Source organism: Pelodiscus sinensis, chromosome 3, assembly GCF_049634645.1.
Source record: "Pelodiscus sinensis isolate JC-2024 chromosome 3, ASM4963464v1, whole genome shotgun sequence".
In the NCBI taxonomy this organism is placed as follows: Eukaryota; Metazoa; Chordata; order Testudines; family Trionychidae; genus Pelodiscus; species Pelodiscus sinensis.
In genome coordinates, this window is record NC_134713.1 from 137,459,314 (window position 1) to 137,476,913 (window position 17,600).

Sequence of the window (17,600 nt, forward strand, 5' to 3'; positions counted from 1 at the left end):
CCGGAGGCTCCCACCACCGGCTCCCGCGCTGCGAACTTCGCACGCAACCGGGAGGCGGCAGGCAGAGGAGGGGAAACTGTCCCACTCCATTAAACCCTGACGATGAAGGGGACTTTTTTCCCGCCTGCCAGAGGAGTCCGCGAGCCCACAACCACGCCACTGGGAGCGCCCTGCTACACGTGCCCCAGGAGGCAGGACCCCTCCGCGGTTCAGCCTGGTCAGATGGGTTGGGGCCCGAGGCAACTAAGCAAGAGGGGGGTCCCATAGGGAAGAGCGAGGCAACTGCGATCGGTCAATGCCGGGCAAGCCGGGAAGGGCAGGAGGCGGCAGCGGCTGGGGGATCTGAAGCACCGAGCGCCAGGCTCCGGCTAAGCTCAAAACTGTCCCGTAAGCCGCCCACGCTCGTTTGCTGGCCCCGTCCCACGGACTCTGCGCACGGATCCCCCACGGCTGGAGTGCCGGGGCCGAGGCAGGCTGCTGGAGGGCGAGCTCGGAAGGGTTAAAAGCTCGGAGGGTTACACACAACGCGCGATGTGGGATCCGCTGCAACTGGCATTTGCCTGCACATGACCTGCCAAGCGCCGGGTGACAAGAACCCGGGCTCCTAAGGAGTTTCCCACAGTCTGTGGGATCTGAACTTCGGCGCCGCGCCGCGCGCTGAGCTCCCCGCCAGGGCCTGCCCGATTGCACGGATCCCCGCTGCCCCGCAGCCTCCCGGTGCAGCCCAGAAATTGGAGGGAAGCCTCTTTCCACAGGTCGGTTTTATGAGATGTTTTTAAAGGGCTGCCTTCCGCTCCCCCCGACTCCCACGAGCTGCAAAGAATGTTTTTAGATGCTTGGCTGGGAGCTATGCGCTCCCACACTGGCCACTGCTGTGAATCGGAGTGTGAATTATATCCCTATAACCCCGGGGCTGTCCCCCCTCCCCGCCGATGCGTGCCTGCGGACTGGGGCCGGTGCATGCCCACGCCTCATTACAGAAAGCGGAGTGTTATCCTGACTTACAGCCTCTCTCCTCGGTTCCGTCCAAACGCGCGCACAGTTCAGCGTGCGAGGTGCAGGCAGTGGGCACCGACGTGGGGTGACTTTGCCGCGATCTCCCCTCCCCTCCCCCGCCGGCAGGTAAAAGGCAGGAGCCTCTTGGGGCTCCCCCAAGCCGCGGCAGCTCCTTATCGCGAGCGGGGCCGCAAGGCAACCTGTCCCCGCGGGCTGGGACACCCAACTGCCCAGCCGTTAGCTCCGCTTGTGCGGCCAAGCGATCGGTGCGGCTCGCTCCTTGCCCGGCGCTTCCCAGGCGCCTCTGGGGCGAGACTGTCCGAACCAACCTCGGCGTGAGACCGTGTTCTGTTTACACGGGCCGTTCCCGCGAAGCCTGCCATGTGCACCCCAGTCCCCCTTTTTTTTGTTGCCCAGCAGGTGCGCGCCCATTAACCCTTCGTTCCTTCTGAGCCACTGCCCGCGCTGATCTCGCCTCCTTCTCCCCGCAGCATGGCTCTCCGGCGGCTGGGAGAGGCGTTCGCCAGCATCCCGCCCCTGCAGAGCGCCCTGCTGCTCTTCCTCTGCCTGCTTGCCGCCGTGCACCTGACGAAGCGCCTTCTGCTGCAGCGGCGGCGCCTAGAGCCCCCGGGCCCCTTCCCGTGGCCTCTGATCGGCAACGCGGCTCAGCTGGGCAGCGCCCCGCACCTGGCCTTCGCCCGCCTGGCCCGCACCTACGGGGCCGTGTTCCAGCTGCGCCTGGGCAGCCGGGCCGTGGTGGTGCTGAACGGCGAGCGCGCCATCCGCGGGGCGCTCATCCGCCAGGGGGCCGCCTTCGCCGGCCGGCCGCGCTTCGCCTCCTTCCAGCTGGTGTCCGGCGGGCGCAGCCTGGCCTTCGGCGGCTACTCGGAGCTGTGGAAGCTGCAGCGCCGCCTGGCGCACTCCACCGTGCGCGCCTTCTCCACCGCCTGCCCGGCCCCGCGCCGCCTGCTGGAGCAGCACCTGCTGGGCGAGGCGCGGGCGCTGGTGCGGCTGCTGGTGCGGGGCAGCGCGGGCGGCGCCTTCGTGGACCCGGCGCGCAGCCTGGTGGTGGCGGTGGCCAACGTGATGAGCGCCCTGTGCTTCGGGCGCCGCTACCGGCACGGCGACGCCGAGTTCCTGCGGCTGGTGGGCCGCAACGAGCAGTTCGGCCGCACGGTGGGGGCCGGCAGCCTGGTGGACGTGCTGCCCTGGCTCCAGCGCTTCCCCAACCCGGTGCGCGCCGCCTACCGCGCCTTCCGCCAGCTCAACCGCGACTTCTACGGCTTCGTGCGCGGCAAGTTCCTGCAGCATCGCGGCAGCCTGCGCCCCGGGGCCGCCCCCCGCGACATGATGGACGCCTTCATCCGCCTCCAGCAGCAGCAGCCGCGCCTGCCGCTCGAGCACGTGCCCGCCACAGTCACCGACATCTTCGGGGCCAGCCAGGACACGCTCTCCACGGCCCTGCAGTGGCTCCTCATCTTCCTCATCCGGTGAGTGCGCGCAGGCCGGGAGCGGAGCAAGGGGGCCGAGCTGGGCTGGAAGAGCCCGCGCCCCCACCGCTGTACGCAGGGTGTCGGGGTGGGGCCGCCAGGGCCAGGCAGCCATAAGGGCGACTGTGAAAGGGGGGCACTCTGGGGAGCGTTTGTGTACATCAGGGGTGGTGAACCTGTTTGGGGCTTGGAGGCCGCTGACCCACGGAAAATTAGGGGCCGAACACCATAGAGAAGCAAAGCAGTAAATAAACACAGACACTGATGTGGCCCTTGACTGAGGATAAAGACATTCCCCTTGCACACCACAGCCTAGTGGGGCTAGTAGATTTTGTGTGCTCCAGCCCCACAGGCAAGAGCACCCGCACAGGATCTTTAATGCTACGGGGATCCGGAGCTTCAGGGGCCAGGTCTAGGCAAGCTGGGGTACACATCTGGCCCACAGGCCTTAGGTTCCCAACTCATGGGTTAATAAGGTAAAGCTCCTAATATGGGGTCAGCAACTGGTCGCCCACTAGGACAGGCATGGGCAAAAGGGCCTCCAACAGCTGGGTCCGGCCTGGCAAGCGGGTTGATCCAGCCCGAGGTCCTGCTGCTCCCCAGCCCAATCAAGGCCTAGGAACGGGGGAGGGCGTAGAGCTTAGAGTCATACCCTGGCAGTTGGCTCTAATCGCCAGTTCAGCTCCTCTGGGAGCAGTGTGGAATCGTGCAAAGTCTCCTCCCACCATCCCCACCCTGCAAGGAGTGCACAAGCTTAGAAGCACCATGTGCTCCAGGCAGAGGGGGAGGAGACTTCACACACTCCCCCTGCCTTCAAGCCCTGAAAGGACTCCTCCCATCCTGCAAGGGGCTTGGCCCTTAAAGTCAACTGCCAGCTGAGCAATAGCTGGCAGCACAGAGCTCTCTTGCAGGGTGAGGGTAAGGAGCAAGAGACTTCACATGCTCCCCTTCTCCCAGTCCCTGATTGACTTGGGGTGGAGGGAGGAAAGAAAAGCATGCAGTCTCTATCCACTGCCAGGAGCAGGGCACCTATAGGGAACCGCCAGCTGTTAAGAACAGTTGGTGGTTCTCTCTGTAGAGGGAGCAAAGACTTTGCATGCTCCCTCACCCCCAGACCAATCAGGGTCTGTGGATGGGTAAGCACAGATGTGTCCTGGCCCCACCACTTCTGCCTGAGGCCCCATCCCTTCTGGGGCAGCCTGGGGCCACTTTAAAAATTTCTGAAGTGGCCCCCGGTCAAAAATTATTGCCCACCCCTGCATCAGGACCATCATAGTGTGATGTCCACCCAGCTCTGGACTGGCATTGCCTTCTTGCCTACAATCAACCTCCATACACTTTATCTCAGAAATTGGCATGAACTGAGCCTCTCTGATAATGCAAGATCCTAACCCTTATCTCACCTTCCCCCAGGCCATGAACTAGATCCTGCATAGGAGAAGGAGAGTCCAGTGCAGTATTCCCTCTCATTGTTTTAACATTTATTCTGAACATGAATGTTATGTGCCCCAAGGCACATCTGGATGTGCACCACCATAGAAATACATGCTGCTGGCTGTGAGCTCTGTGGGCACTCTGTTAATCAACTAGGCGGTGCCTGAATCTCTCCTGGGCAGCCATCCTAGCACTCAGCTTACAGGGAACACTAGCAGGGCCGGCCCACAACATTTTGGCACCTGAGGTGGGGAGCTCAAATGATGCCCCCATGCCCTCTCGCTTGGGCCAAAACATTGAAAGGACTCAGTTCTGCCTTTTTCCTGTTCTGCTCCTCTCCTGGCACGCCACCATCTTTGTGCATGTAGAGCAGAGAGAATACAGGTCGTCCCCGACCTACAAATGCGTTGACTTACGACCGTTCTTATTTACAACCAACCTCCCATTAAGCCGGTCCCCAAGTTACAAATATGATCCGCACTTACGAACAGCTCAGTCACATTTAAATGAATGGGGTCCAACTTACGAACAGATTGAGTTACGACCAAGTGTTTGGAACGTAACTCATTCATAAGTCAGGAACAACCTGTACATATGCACCAGCAACAGACACAATTTTCTACACTCTGGGTCCTGGTGGCGACCCTTCCCCCCCCCCCCACAGTCTGGCACCCGAGGCAGCCACCTCAGTTCATCTCATGATAAGGCCAGCCCTGAACACTACTCCAGTGGCTTAGGACAGGGGAGACGTGGGTTCTGTACCTGGCTCTGCTGTGACCTTACATAAATCACTTCGTTTGTACGCCACCTCCCTACCTTGGCAGGATCAAGTACATGGTAAAGATTGTGCAGAGTGCTATACAAGAAATGGGTATCATCCTTACAGTGATTGTAGCTCTTCTTACCTATACCAAATGGGGATGAAGTTGCCAAGTCCTAGACCCTCTTCACTATTGCTGCTACACTAGCCTGACTGCAGCTGTTTCTTTCCAACAAGACCACCTCCCAGCTTTCTTAGGGGTGCGGACTGTGAAAATCTTGTCACAACTTGATTAAAAAATCCTCAAACCCTCTTTAGGGAAACATGGCAGTGACCTTCCTTTTAAAGCAAGAGCTTTCGGCAAGGGTTAAAATAAATTTACAAATACAGAGCCTGATTCTCTTCTGATCTCTCTGAAAGGGAGGGGGTGAGAGGAAATTCAGAATCAGGGCCACCTGGCTTTTTATTGCCTCAGGTTGGTTGAGTTTAATATCAGTTTATGGGATGCAGTTATGGCTATTGTTTAGACTTAAGCTAGAAGGATGTAAAGTTGCCCTTTGCTAGTCAAAATTTCAGTGTTCTGGGGAAATATATGCTATCAGTTTCATTTAAAAAAAGGTTTCTTCTCTTCCCAGCCATACTTCTGAAATGTGACAATGATATTGTGTCACTGATCAAATAGCAAGTCTATTTCCTCATGCCAGTTCCTCAGACCCAATTAGATGCAGCTGTTGGAAAGGATCCATATATAAAAGCCAACTAAAATAAACAATACTTAGAAACTAATAGGTCTAGCTGTCGAGATCATTTTGTGTGACATAAGAGACAAGTTGGAATAATTCCTGCAACCAAAATCTAATGTATTAAATACACTCCATGAACAAATTGGCCCATTATTATAGCAGTATGCTTAGATTGCCAGTGACGTGCAAGCATCACACTGAATTGATCTGCTCAGTAGTGCTTTGTTTCTAGTTGAAAATAAACATAAGGTAACAATCCCTGTATTTGTGGGCACTGAAGTACCTTGGTTGTTCATGATTAACTCACACAGAAGCTCTGGGAAAACTGCCAAAACTGAAGATATTAAAAAAAAAAAAAAACGTAATCCCAGTGGCACTCTATGTAACGTTTACTGGGTCCATGAAGAACGAGGCTGGCAAAAAGGCAACAAAACAAACCCAAAACAGTAACAGATTTTACCAGATCAGGATCAAAGAGGTCCTAGGAACAGGATAGCATCTACTTAAGCAAGATAAAGACTTCTTGCACTGGTTTACAAACCCTGTATTATCTTACCGCTCCTTTCTTGTGTTTTCATGACTAGTGGGAAAAAACAGCCTCAAAGCTTAAGAACAGGTGGACCTATGGGACAGCCTGTGTGTATAAACATATCATAATGTTCATCTTGCTGAAAATGATTGGACTCAGCAAAAATACTGTGGTTGCAAGAGGCTTTTACATAGCAGGAAACTGGTGTTACTTCCTTTCCTTCCCCCAGTGTTCTCTTAATCATTTGTACTACTTCGCAACATCATCTCTTTATGCTCCTCTAGGTCAAGTCTCCACTGGCACTTTAAAGTACTGTAACTTTCTGGCTCAGAGTGTGAAAAAATAACCTCCCCCCCAACGCAATAAGTTATGGCACTGTATAGTGCCAGTGTGAACCAGGCTACAGCACTGTGAGCTGCGCTCCCAGCACTGTTAGGATACGTCTATACTGCCGCACTATTTCAGAATACATCTGGTATCCTGAAATAGCTATTCTGCTTCTTGACAGTGCGCCTGTTATTTCGAACTAACGAGCGTGCTATTCCAAGGTCCCTGTAAACCTTGTTCCACAAGGATTAAGGGACGTTTTGGAATAGCGCTTTATTTTGAAATTGACTTGAAATAAGCTATCCTATATGCGTAGCTCAAATTGCATAGCTTATTTCAGTGTAGATGCACCCTTAGCTACTCCCCTCGCAGAGAAGGTTTACAGAGGGCACTGGGAGATCTCTCTAGCAGCACTTGTGCCATGGCCACACTTTCAGGCTTATATAACCTGTGTGGCATTCTAACTGGAATACTTTACATTTGGACTTGTTTTCCATGCGGACATACATTTCACAAAGCAATCAAACCTCAAAGGCAACATGCACAACACTTTCAAAGATGAGCTGGAAGATTAATTTCATAATTTTGCAAAAAAACATGGTCAATAAACAATACTGGATTTATGGCTTATTACAACAATCTGTAATCCACTAAATGTCCCTTTTAGTACTATGACTACAGGCATGGGTGGTTGGTAAATGTAGGGCTAGGGGAGGCAAGCCCCCAGCCCCACCCCCGTCCCTTCAGATGAGGCCCTGCCTCTGCCTCCCATGGTAGTCAAGCTGCCTCCCTGCAACCCCACCACCACAGGGAAGAGGGTGGGTGGGAGGGTACACACACTCCAGCCTCTCCGGCACCGGAGCACAAGGAGGGTGTGTAGCGCATGGCCACAGGCTTCCCCCTCCCCTGCCCAGAGCACAGGGAGGGTGGACAGAGCAGCTTCAGCCTCCCCAGCCAGGAGCACTGGGAGGGTGGCCACTGGGAGCGTGGCCACTGGGAGCAACAACATTGTGCCCTCAGAATGCCTATAGTTTGGGCTGGCAGTTTGGGAAGGCAATGCCTTTCCCTGCCTAGGATACCGGATGCTCATGACTACAGGGGCCTTATTGGGCCACTTCATCTTAACTAGTCTCTTAGAATAAGTAGCACATTTTCTAAACTGTTGTACAGTATTTAGCTGTGATACTCTGGATACCTCTCCCGAACTTGAAGAAGAGCTACTTGTAACTCGACAGCTTCTCTCTCTCTCTCACCAACAGAAGTTGTTCAACCTGTATTAGACTATCTCTAATCCGTCACTCTTAGGACCTGACTGGTGCCAAATCATAGAATATGCCAGACCATGGGAAGTCATATTATTACCAACATTTCCACTGCCCACTGGGCTCTTAGAAGATGTTTAGGGGTAAATTAGAGCAAACAACAGCACAGAACACTGAGAGCTAGGACTGGTGGCTGTAAACGAACTTTATGGGACTGCCGGAAATTTGACCACACCCATGGTAAGTGGGCATTTGGCTAACTAAAACCATGCCAGACCATGGATGTTGCTGGACTGGAGAGTGCCAGACTAGGGAGGTTCAGCCTGTAAAAGATTACATCTCACCCCTTATCTTATTCAGAGAAGAGAGTGAGAGACACAGGAACATGAAAAGGCCAAACTTGAGTTTAAAAAAGCCCCAAGATCTCAAAAAAATTATAGGTGTAGGGAGACAATAGAGCTATGTGGCTTTTAAGGAGGGTAGGTAAGAGGGTTAAAAATAAACAAGGAGATGTGTCACATTTTTCCTAAAATATGTTTTTGTTAATTTCCTTTATAATCTCTTTTTCTTTGAGATCCTTCTCCAAGTCTGTATAACAAATCTGGAATAATTTTTGCTAAATATAATGTAGTATCAAGAAAAAAATGTATTTGATATTAGTAAATATCCACAAAGATTCGAGTGTTCTTGAACTTTCAGATCATTAAAAGAGATCAGATAAATATTTGTTTTAGTTTAAACAAGGATACATACAGCTCTAGTCCTTGCATAATATAGTCCCATGAGTATTAATTCAAATAATGCAAATGGATTTGCTAGTTACATATAAAGCTGTTCAAGAAACAGAATTTCCAAAGTTCCTACTTTTGGAAAGGAATGTGGGGATAAGTAATTCTGATTTAGAGTGAAATGCAGAAATTATAACATTTCCTACAAAATAAAAAATTCTAAAAAAAAAAAAAATTCTCATTTCAATCCATTGCATTTCAATTTTTATCAAAATAGACACGATATATATAACATGTTAAATGTAATATAAAATAATATTTTAATATTGAAGTCTAAATTAAATCAAAATACTGTGAAACGAATCATTGACTTTTTCCCTATTGAAAATGTCATAATCAACATGTTTACATGAAATATCTTATTTTGACACAACGCCATTTGAAAATCGTGGAAAAATTTGAGCAACTCTAGTTAAATACAATTCTTTTAAAAGCAAATCTGTTTGAAAATTTAGATTACACTTGCAGAGATGATGTGTATATATTTTTACATCCCAACAGATATCCAAAGGTGCAAGTTAAAATGCAAGAAGAAGTGGATAGGGTGGTTGGCAGAGATCGCTTGCCCTGTGCAGAAGATCAACCTCATTTGTCCTATGTTGTCGCTTTCCTTTATGAATCCATGCGCTTCAGCAGTTTTGTGCCGGTCACTATTCCACATGCCACAACAGTTGACACCTCCATAATGGGCTACTTCATTCCCAAAGATACAGTCGTATTCATCAATCAGTGGTCAGTGAATCATGATCCAGCAAAATGGTCCAACCCTGAGGATTTTGAGCCAACAAGATTCTTGGATGAGAATGGATTAATTAATAAAGATCTTACTAGCAATGTGATGATTTTCTCTTTGGGTAAACGCAGGTGCATTGGAGAGGAGTTATCAAAGATGCAGTTATTTCTCTTTACCTCCATACTGGTACACCAGTGTAATTTTATCGCTAATCCAAATGAGGACACTAAAATGGATTTTACCTATGGGTTGACTATTAAACCTAAACCATTTACAGTTAACGTCACTCTTAGGGATACTATGGATTTGCTAGATAAAGCTGTCCAAAGATTTCAAGCAGAGAAAACAGCTAGTGAAAGTCACGTATCAGCACATTTGTGAACATTGATGTTTGAATAAAATACATAAGGAGACTCCTGCCTAAGTAAATAAGAATGTGCGGTGCTGGTGAGCTTTCTGTAACATAAGTGCCCCAAACACTGGGGAGTGGAATTGCCCATGCATTAAGCAGGCCTTCTTTTTTAATTCCAGAAAGAGGCAAGAAATATATTAACTGCTGAAATATAGGCAGAGTGCATGATTTGAAAGTACATTTTTGGTGAACAAACAAGAACACGACAGTTAATTTAACACCCTCTTCATTAACTGCCTAGCTGGCACGTCCCTGCCACTCCTTGGGCAACCCTTTCAAAGTCCCAATTTGCCTTCAAAGACACTCCATCCCAAAGTGAAATCTTGTATGGAAAGAGGTGCCTAGATTGTTGGAGCCGGATTCTTCAAGTGCACTATGTGGGGGAACTGCCATACGCTCCTATGGTGTCCTGGGAGGAGCACTGAGATGTGGTTCAGTGCCTTGATGGTAAACATTCAAATGAAGTTTGGCAAAAAATCAAGCTTGCCTTTAACATTCCAAAGTATTTAAAATGGAACTAAAAAGAGACTGGTTTATGAGCACAATGGAATTTTGAAATGTATTTCATAATCTATATGCGAACAAATGGAAAGTACGGAACTATTTCATTGCATTGCAGGCAGAAAGGTTAAAATTGGTAAGTCACCAAATGGCAGACACGAAATATAATCTATTAACTTATTCATAAGCAGAATCAAAGGTACAGATCAAAGGAAAAAATATATTTTCATTAGGAAAACCTATGTGAGGGTGGCCTTTTATTGTGGACTGTTTATTCTCTCAGTTAAAAGCTCATGCCTGGTCCTACCAGGCCAACACTTAACCACATGAGCAGTCCCATTAAAATTCACATAGGTTTGCAGAAGGACATGCATTTTAGAACTTTTGTGCCACTAAGATCAGATACTGTGCAGAATAGAGCCATTATAAGAATGTAATTTTATTATTAGCCTGAGTTACAATTATGCCTATGATAGTTCATCACATACCATTAATGGGATCTACTTCTAAGAAGTACATGAAACAAAATAATGGGAGTTTCGGTTACAGATCCCACTTGGGCCCATAAATTGTAATTCAAACCATTTTTAGTTTGTATTATTTCACAAAACACTTAAAAATTTCAAATAAAGATTGCCTTGTGATCAGCTGTTAAGTAAAACATACCTGAGAAGCATTTCAGTCTTGAACTACTGTGTGATGTTTATGTAGGATAATGAATGCCACTCAGGCTATGTCTACACTACAGGGGTTTTGTGCAAAAACCCACAGAGCGTCCAAACCTCAAGTGTGATTTTGCACAAGTAAATTTACAGTAACTCAAAAGAACAGAGGGGCTTTTGCAGTGTGCATATTCCTCTTTCTATGAGGAACAACTCCTTTTTGCGCAAGAGTTCTTGCGCAAAAAGGTGTGTGTGGAAGCGCAATAGGGTTTTTGCACAAAAAGAGCCAATGGAAAAAAGCCACAGGTTCTCTGGTGGCTGTTCTGTGAATAGCAATCAGAGCTTTCTTTCAAGAGAACATCCATGCAGTCTGGATGCTCTCTTGCACATGAAGCCTGCCGTGTAGATGTACCTTCAGAGAACTTGCCTTTTGATATATAAAAATGCAGCTCTTGCATAGTGTTGGGCACCTCATGTGATACAAATCCCCTCAACTCTAAATGAAATCCATGGGAGTTAAGAACACTCAGCACTAAGAATGTAAAAGAGTAGTCGAATAGTTGACTACTCAACAAGCTTTGGCCTATCAGGTAGTTGAGTCAACTACTCACATTTCACACACTCCCTTGCTGTTTCTATGTTGGAGGGTGGAGGGGAAAGCAGGAACTGGTGCTGGTGGGAGGTGGCTTAAAAAAGCCACAGGCAGCTCTTACTGCATTTCAAAGGCAGAGCCACAGTGGGGATAGTGAGTGCTCCCCTCCCTCCTTATTGACTAATCGAGTAGTCACTGGAAATTCCATCGACTACACAATTAGCTGATTAATCGAAATTTAACACCCTACTCAGCAGAATTACAATAGCACAGTGTTTCTTAAACTTTTTAAGACCGAGGAACACCAAGGATTTTTTATTGAGGGGGGGAAAAAAAAAAGGTCAGGGGTTTGGGGGAAAAAGGTAGGGGGTTATTGAGGAAAAAAGATCGCCTGCCCCTTTAAGGCCAGCCATTTTGAATTCTGTTCTCCACAGCACCCCTCTGACTGCCTCCTGGAACACAGTTTAAGAAACACTGCAATAGCCTGTGCAACTCAAGCAATGCCAGACTTTGTGCAATACAGAGGAATATGGGCCTTGTGCTATAAACATGAAATCAATGGGACTACTTGACAGAGTGAGGACTGCTCATGTGAATAAAGATTTGAAGGACCCATCCCTACATTATACAGTAGGTGACAATCCTACCCCCCTATTGATAGCAAAGGCAAAACTCACTCTGGTGTTGGATAGGAGCAGTGTTGAAGGCCTGATCCTGATCTCACTAAAGTACATAGGAGCTTTGCTCTTAACTTCAAAGGAATCTTTATCAGGATCTTAAAAGCATTGCCCCTTAAACCTAGGGGTAGTGACACACCTGACTCAGCTATCTAAAAATCTCTGGTTTTGTAGGGAATGTATGTTAATTTTTTTTAAACTAAATATTTAAAAAGTAAAGGCTTTTTTTAAAATCTAAAAAGTATCCCTCAGGTATTTTGTGGATTATATAACATCTTTGAAATCCCAGAACTTAGCCTGTATCTGTGAAATTCTGTGTAAGATACTTAACATAGCATTCAATCTAATATAGATCTGAGTATGACTAAACACCACATTTGTCACTTACACTTTTATATGTCCATAAAAAGGCTGTAACCTTCAGAATAGTTATTCTAATTCAAGGATCATTATTTTCTATTTAAATAAAAACACCTTTTTGTCATTTTGTACTTCTCCCAAAAGCTTTAAAATATATATGACTTCTAACATGACTGTTACTTGTGCAACTGAATTGATTTGTATGGATGGCTTTGATCAGGTGATACACAGTGTAAATGCTTGTCAAATATGTACATCATACAATCCCTATGAAATTCTTCAAGTTTCTTAATACTCATAAAATGTATGCAGTTATTCAACAGCTCATCTTTGTGGTCATTTTAAGATGGATCATTCACTGTACTACCAAAATATTAAATAAAAACAATCTTACAATAAATCTGCTTAGTTTATAATTCATTTTGGGGATTCCTCCCCTTCCCTAAAAAATTGCTTTGTCCCTGCTAGACTGCAGTGACCAAAATATCATCCCCCCCCCCCACACACACACCTGAGATTAAGGCAGAATCAGTTTGGGCTTTTATTCTTCTAGTCTTTTTGCATTCTCTCCTCTTTCACCATCTTTTTTCCCCTCCTTTCATCCAGGGGTCCTCATCCCACCACTTGGTCTTCCCAGAACTTCCCTATCAATCTTTTTCTTCCTCCCAGTTTTTGTTATGTGAAGAACATTCCCTGTTAACTCTGCCATGATCTCTCAATCCCATCTCACCTTTCTTGATCTTCCCCACTTCCTGTTCACCTTTTCCCAATATCTATCACACCACTTTGTATTGCTCCTTCCCTGGCTCTTCCCTTCTTTTGTTGGCTCCACTACCACAGACTGCTTTGGTCTCCTTTCCCCTTTTCAAGTACCCCCTTGCCCATTGTCTTCTGGCTAACTAGCCCACCCTCTGTCTGTACTTCACAGCTGTCCAAAATTGGAATTCCAACTCCCTCTTCAAGGTTAACTGGCACATTTTTTTACTCATCAGTGCTAACAGACCCTCTTGTGTTGATGCAGCCAGAGGACTTGGCTTGAAGTTTATAGTAGGGCACCAGCAGCCACCTGTTTGCTATCAGTTTTCAGCTGCTGGCCTGAGGAAAAATTTGGGGAGGGAGTGAATTTACAGGTGTAATTTACAATCGCTGATCTGGCAAAAAGAAGCTTCTAAATCATGTCACCTTAGGCCAACCATCACAACTTCCAGAAATGGGGTCAAGTGAAATACAAATATTTCTGTCAGACTCCACTGGTTCCCAGCTTTAAAATGACAATGGCTGTAGCAATGGTTCTAGATTGGGCAAGGGTGTGTCCAACAGCAGACAAGTCACACCTTCATCAGATTTCCTAATAGTGTATGCCATTACCTCCCTAACCTGTGACTGATTATCACTTTGGCAAATGAGAGAAAAAAAATAGATGCTGCTCCTAGGAAATTCTGTTTCACGACAAACAAGAAGAAAAGTGAGTCAAAGTTAAACAACAAATATTCAAATCCCCAAATTATTTTTAAAATCCTCTTGATGTGTTGTATTGAGGGCTTAGCAGCTGTATCCCAATTAAGACTTCAACAGAACTTTTTACAAACCCACTTCCCAATCCCTGTAACAAGTGTGGATGGAGAAAGGTATAAGAGAGACCAAATGACTGGATTAGTCATAACAAAAAGGCATCCTGATGCGCTCCACACACTCGTTGGGTTGTATATCTGGTAAACAAGGAGAACAAAACCAGAAATTAATGGATCAAAAATGGGTTTATTGGAAAGTAGATCTATGATGTCAAAAATAATGAGAACTGGGCTTGTGACAGACACTTTGGAAATCAAAGGGAAATGGTCATTTACAATTCAGAATTGAACTAACCTTTCCTACTCCACTACTATGAAGGAATGCTAGAGAAATAAGACACAGTGGTTTTCAGCCCATGGTCCATGGACCTCTAGGGGTCTGCAGACCATGTGTAAGATTTCCAAAGGCATCCGTACCTCCATTTGAAATATTTTAGGGATCCACAAATGAAAAAAAGTTTGAAAACTAGCAGCCCACAAGATAGCCTCTCTTTCTGAACAGAGAACATCGATAATTTTTGATGAAGTTTTGTTCTGCATAACCACAATTTCCAAAAGCTTTATGTTTGTTCTGATTCTTTTCCCACTCTGAATCCTAATCAGTAGATGTCCAAATATTGGTGTGAAGTTATTAGTGTTTGCTCTGGGACTCAATAGGAGTATGTCTTCAGACTCAAAACCCCAAACCACATGTGACTATTTAGTGTTGAATAATGGCAAGATCACATTATTGCCTTTGACTGTCCTGGCCCTTTTATTCCTTCACAAATTACCACAAAAAGGTCTCAAGGGCCCAGTGATTTCACAGAGCTCAGAAATTAGCCTCCAGCACGTTCATCCCCTTCTCACTGGAAGGATTATCACTTTTTCTTTGTCTCGCCCAGCTCCTAAAAGTACTGATTGTGCCTTCTGTGGAATTGCTGTGGGCTGTAATAAGGAATTGGGAGATACAGAGAGAACAGAGGGCTACCAGGGGTTTCTTGGAAAATCAGCAGCTCCTAAACTGTGTCAACAGACAAGGTCCATATCAGTGGTGCCTATGAGAGTCAGAATGGAAGGGGGAGGCAGAATTAAATAGCTGTATGGAGCAGAGCACCAGAATGAATTGGTCATGGGGGACAGAATCAATTGTCTATTTTCAGTGGTGGATGGAGTTTTTGAGGGGGGCGTGCTCTGCTAAATACCACCACTTTATCCCCCCTGCCCAATTTGATCCTTGGTGATATAGTGAGCCAATGGTTCAGTAACTGGAGATAGAAAGCTGCCATCCAATCTACTCCTGAAGTGGAAAAAAATTAGATTCACCAGGAGAGAGATCAAGCTTCTCTTTCTAGCTTCTTCTGTCTGGAGCAACATTAACTTCATCCTTGGAAGTTTGCCCGTGTCCTACAGGCACATGCTATTATGGGCTGGGTTGTATCTTGTTATGAGTCAAGCATGGCTTCCACTTTGCATTCAGGCTACATGTAAGGAAATTATAGAAGGAAGTTTTAAGGTGTTTTGTACACATCTGTTGTAAGCTGAATAATGTAGCTGAAATGGGGATACTGTCATTTCTACCTTCCTTGTTGAGCAATAAGGTTTTGAAAGACTCCTTAGGAGTCTCCAGAAGTAACGATTTTTTTCGTGCCACTGGATTCTGACTTCTGAGGCCGAGAGAGTGGGATCATCTCTGTGCAAAGGCTTTCCCACTATAATAATATTTTTCACAGACAGGTTACGTTGTGCAAAAAACAAAAACAAAAAAATATGAAAGACACAACATGTCTTCCTCAGCTCCCGAGAGATGACCAATAACATGACCAATCCACTGCAGAGTACTGAGAAATGGTACCTCTTGGATGCTGTGTGAGAGAAACAGACCTCTCTAACCCAGGTTATATTTTGATTGTGGGCTACCTATAGTTTCTCCACAAAAGGTGTGAACCTTAGATTGATTCTCTGTGGCCCAGCACAGTTTGACTGGCTCAAATCAAGTGAAAAATTGCTATTGAAGAAATCTGTTGGTTTAGTTACTCTAATGACAGCGAGAGTTAAAAGAAAAGAAAAGAAAAGAAAAGAAAAGAAAAGAAAAGAAAAGAAAAGAAAAGAAAAGAAAAGAAAAGAAAAGAGGAAGCTGTTTTCTATGGTGGCTTTTCCTTTCTTTGGTGAAGTTCATTCGAGCATATAGCTGCTAGAACACAGTGTCATGTTGCCACTTGTTCTGAGACAGAAAAATGCTCATTGTGCTCTTCCTGGCAGAGAAGAGGTAGAGCTGTACCTACACCGGAGAACAATATGCCTGCAGAGAAGCTTTCTGGGTAGCCTTTCCAAGTGGCACAAGAACAAAGGAGAGAGGTTTTTCATAAGCTTTCTGCATGTGAAACATTCCCCCTCTCACTGACACCTTGCATATTTTTGCCAAGCCACCTTCTTTCACTTGCATGAGAGAAACACCTGTGATAGTGAGTTGGCTGCAAACTGGCTGGTGCATCCTGAGAAAAAGCACTTGAGAAAATAATGCTCGATGCAGGAAACTGAAACAAGGTCAAATCTCAAGAATAGGAAGAAATCAACCCAAGACAAATCTTTACAGTCTTTATCTGTGTAACATAAGAACGGCCGTACTGGGTCAGACTAAAGGTCCATCTAGCCCAGTATCCTGTCTGCCGACAGTGGCCAGCACCAGGTGCCCCAGAGAGGGTGGACCGAAGACAATGATCAAGCGATTTGTCTCCTGCCATCCCCCTCCAGCCTCTGACAAACAGAGGCCAAGGACACCATTTTATCCCCTGGCTAATAGCCTTTTATGGACCTAACCTCCATGAATTTATCCAGCTTCTCTTTAAACTCTATTATAGTCCTAGCCTTCACAGCCTCCTCTGGCAAGGAGTTCCAGAGGCTGACTACATGCTGTGTGAAGAAGAACTTCCTTTTATTAGTTTTAAACCTGCTACCCATTAATTTCATTTGGTGTCCTCTAGTTCTTCTATTATGGGAACTAATAAATAACTTTTCTTTATCCGCCCTCTCCACACCTCTCACGATTTTATAGACCTCTATCATATCCCCCCTCAGTCTCCTCTTTTCTAAACTGAAAAGTCCCAGTCGCTTTAACCTCTCCTCATATGGGACCTGTTCCAAACCCCTAATCATTTTAGTTGCCCTTTTCTGAACCCTTTCCAAGGCCAAACTATCTTTTTTGAGGTGAGGAGATCACATCTGTACACAGTATTCAAGATGTGGGTGTACCATAGTTTTATACAGGGGCAGTAAGATATTCTGGGTCTTATTTTCTATCCCTTTCCTAATAATTCCTAGCATCCTATTTGCCTTTTTGACCGCCGCTGCACTCTGTGTGGAAGTTTTCAGAGAACTGTCCACGATAAAGTAGAAAGAATTATACTGTAAGAGAAAGATGAATTATGCTGTAATAATTGAATAAGTTGAAGGAATACTGTTTGTCTCTGAACAGGAAGAAGAAAAGTATGTTAATGTTGTTTGTAGGTATGCAGATTCCAGAGTGCTAGCCAGAGTTAATAGGAAAAGGAACATTAGGTGTTAGGGAGAAAGCAATTGAGAACCAAGTAGACATGAACAGGAGATTGCTGTGTGCTTGATGTGGAAATGAAGATACTTGACTAGCCTCACATTAATCATGTGAAGTTTTGCCCCTCTTTTAATCCTTTCTTTTGACTGTATATATCAAGGGGTTTGAACCTTGTATGGCACTCACATTTTCTGGATGCATTTTAGCAGAGCTTTTCTAAAATAAACAGAGAGG

At 46.2% G+C, this 17,600-nt stretch overlaps 2 protein-coding genes across 2 annotated transcripts in view; one reads left to right on the forward strand and one right to left on the reverse strand.

Moving 5' to 3' along the window:
- Window positions 1–1,166: 1,166 nt before the first annotated feature.
- Window positions 1,167–12,655, forward strand: CYP1B1 (cytochrome P450 family 1 subfamily B member 1). The gene is made up of 2 exons (XM_006131307.4): window positions 1,167–2,486; window positions 8,831–12,655. The coding sequence occupies exons 1-2, from the start codon at window positions 1,489–1,491 to the stop codon at window positions 9,441–9,443; spliced, it is 1,611 nt and encodes a 536-aa protein (XP_006131369.2). The 5' UTR covers window positions 1,167–1,488; the 3' UTR covers window positions 9,444–12,655.
- The window catches only part of RMDN2 (regulator of microtubule dynamics 2), an 87,845-nt gene continuing 79,217 nt past the window's right edge, over window positions 8,973–17,600 (reverse strand). The window contains exon 11 of the mRNA XM_075924967.1: window positions 8,973–9,096. Within this exon, the coding sequence (XP_075781082.1) occupies window positions 9,052–9,096 (45 nt within the window). The 3' untranslated portion in view covers window positions 8,973–9,051. The remainder of the gene's footprint in view (window positions 9,097–17,600) is intronic.

What these genes read in the sequence shown, in the direction of transcription:
- CYP1B1 (XM_006131307.4), top strand. Translation starts at nt 1,489, where the DNA reads ATGGCTCTCCGGCGGCTGGGAGAGGCGTTCGCCAGCATCCCGCCCCTG. An exon ending in CTCCTCATCTTCCTCATCCG is followed by an intron (nt 2,487 to 8,830) that starts GTGAGTGCGCGC and finishes ACATCCCAACAG; the next exon opens with ATATCCAAAGGTGCAAGTTA.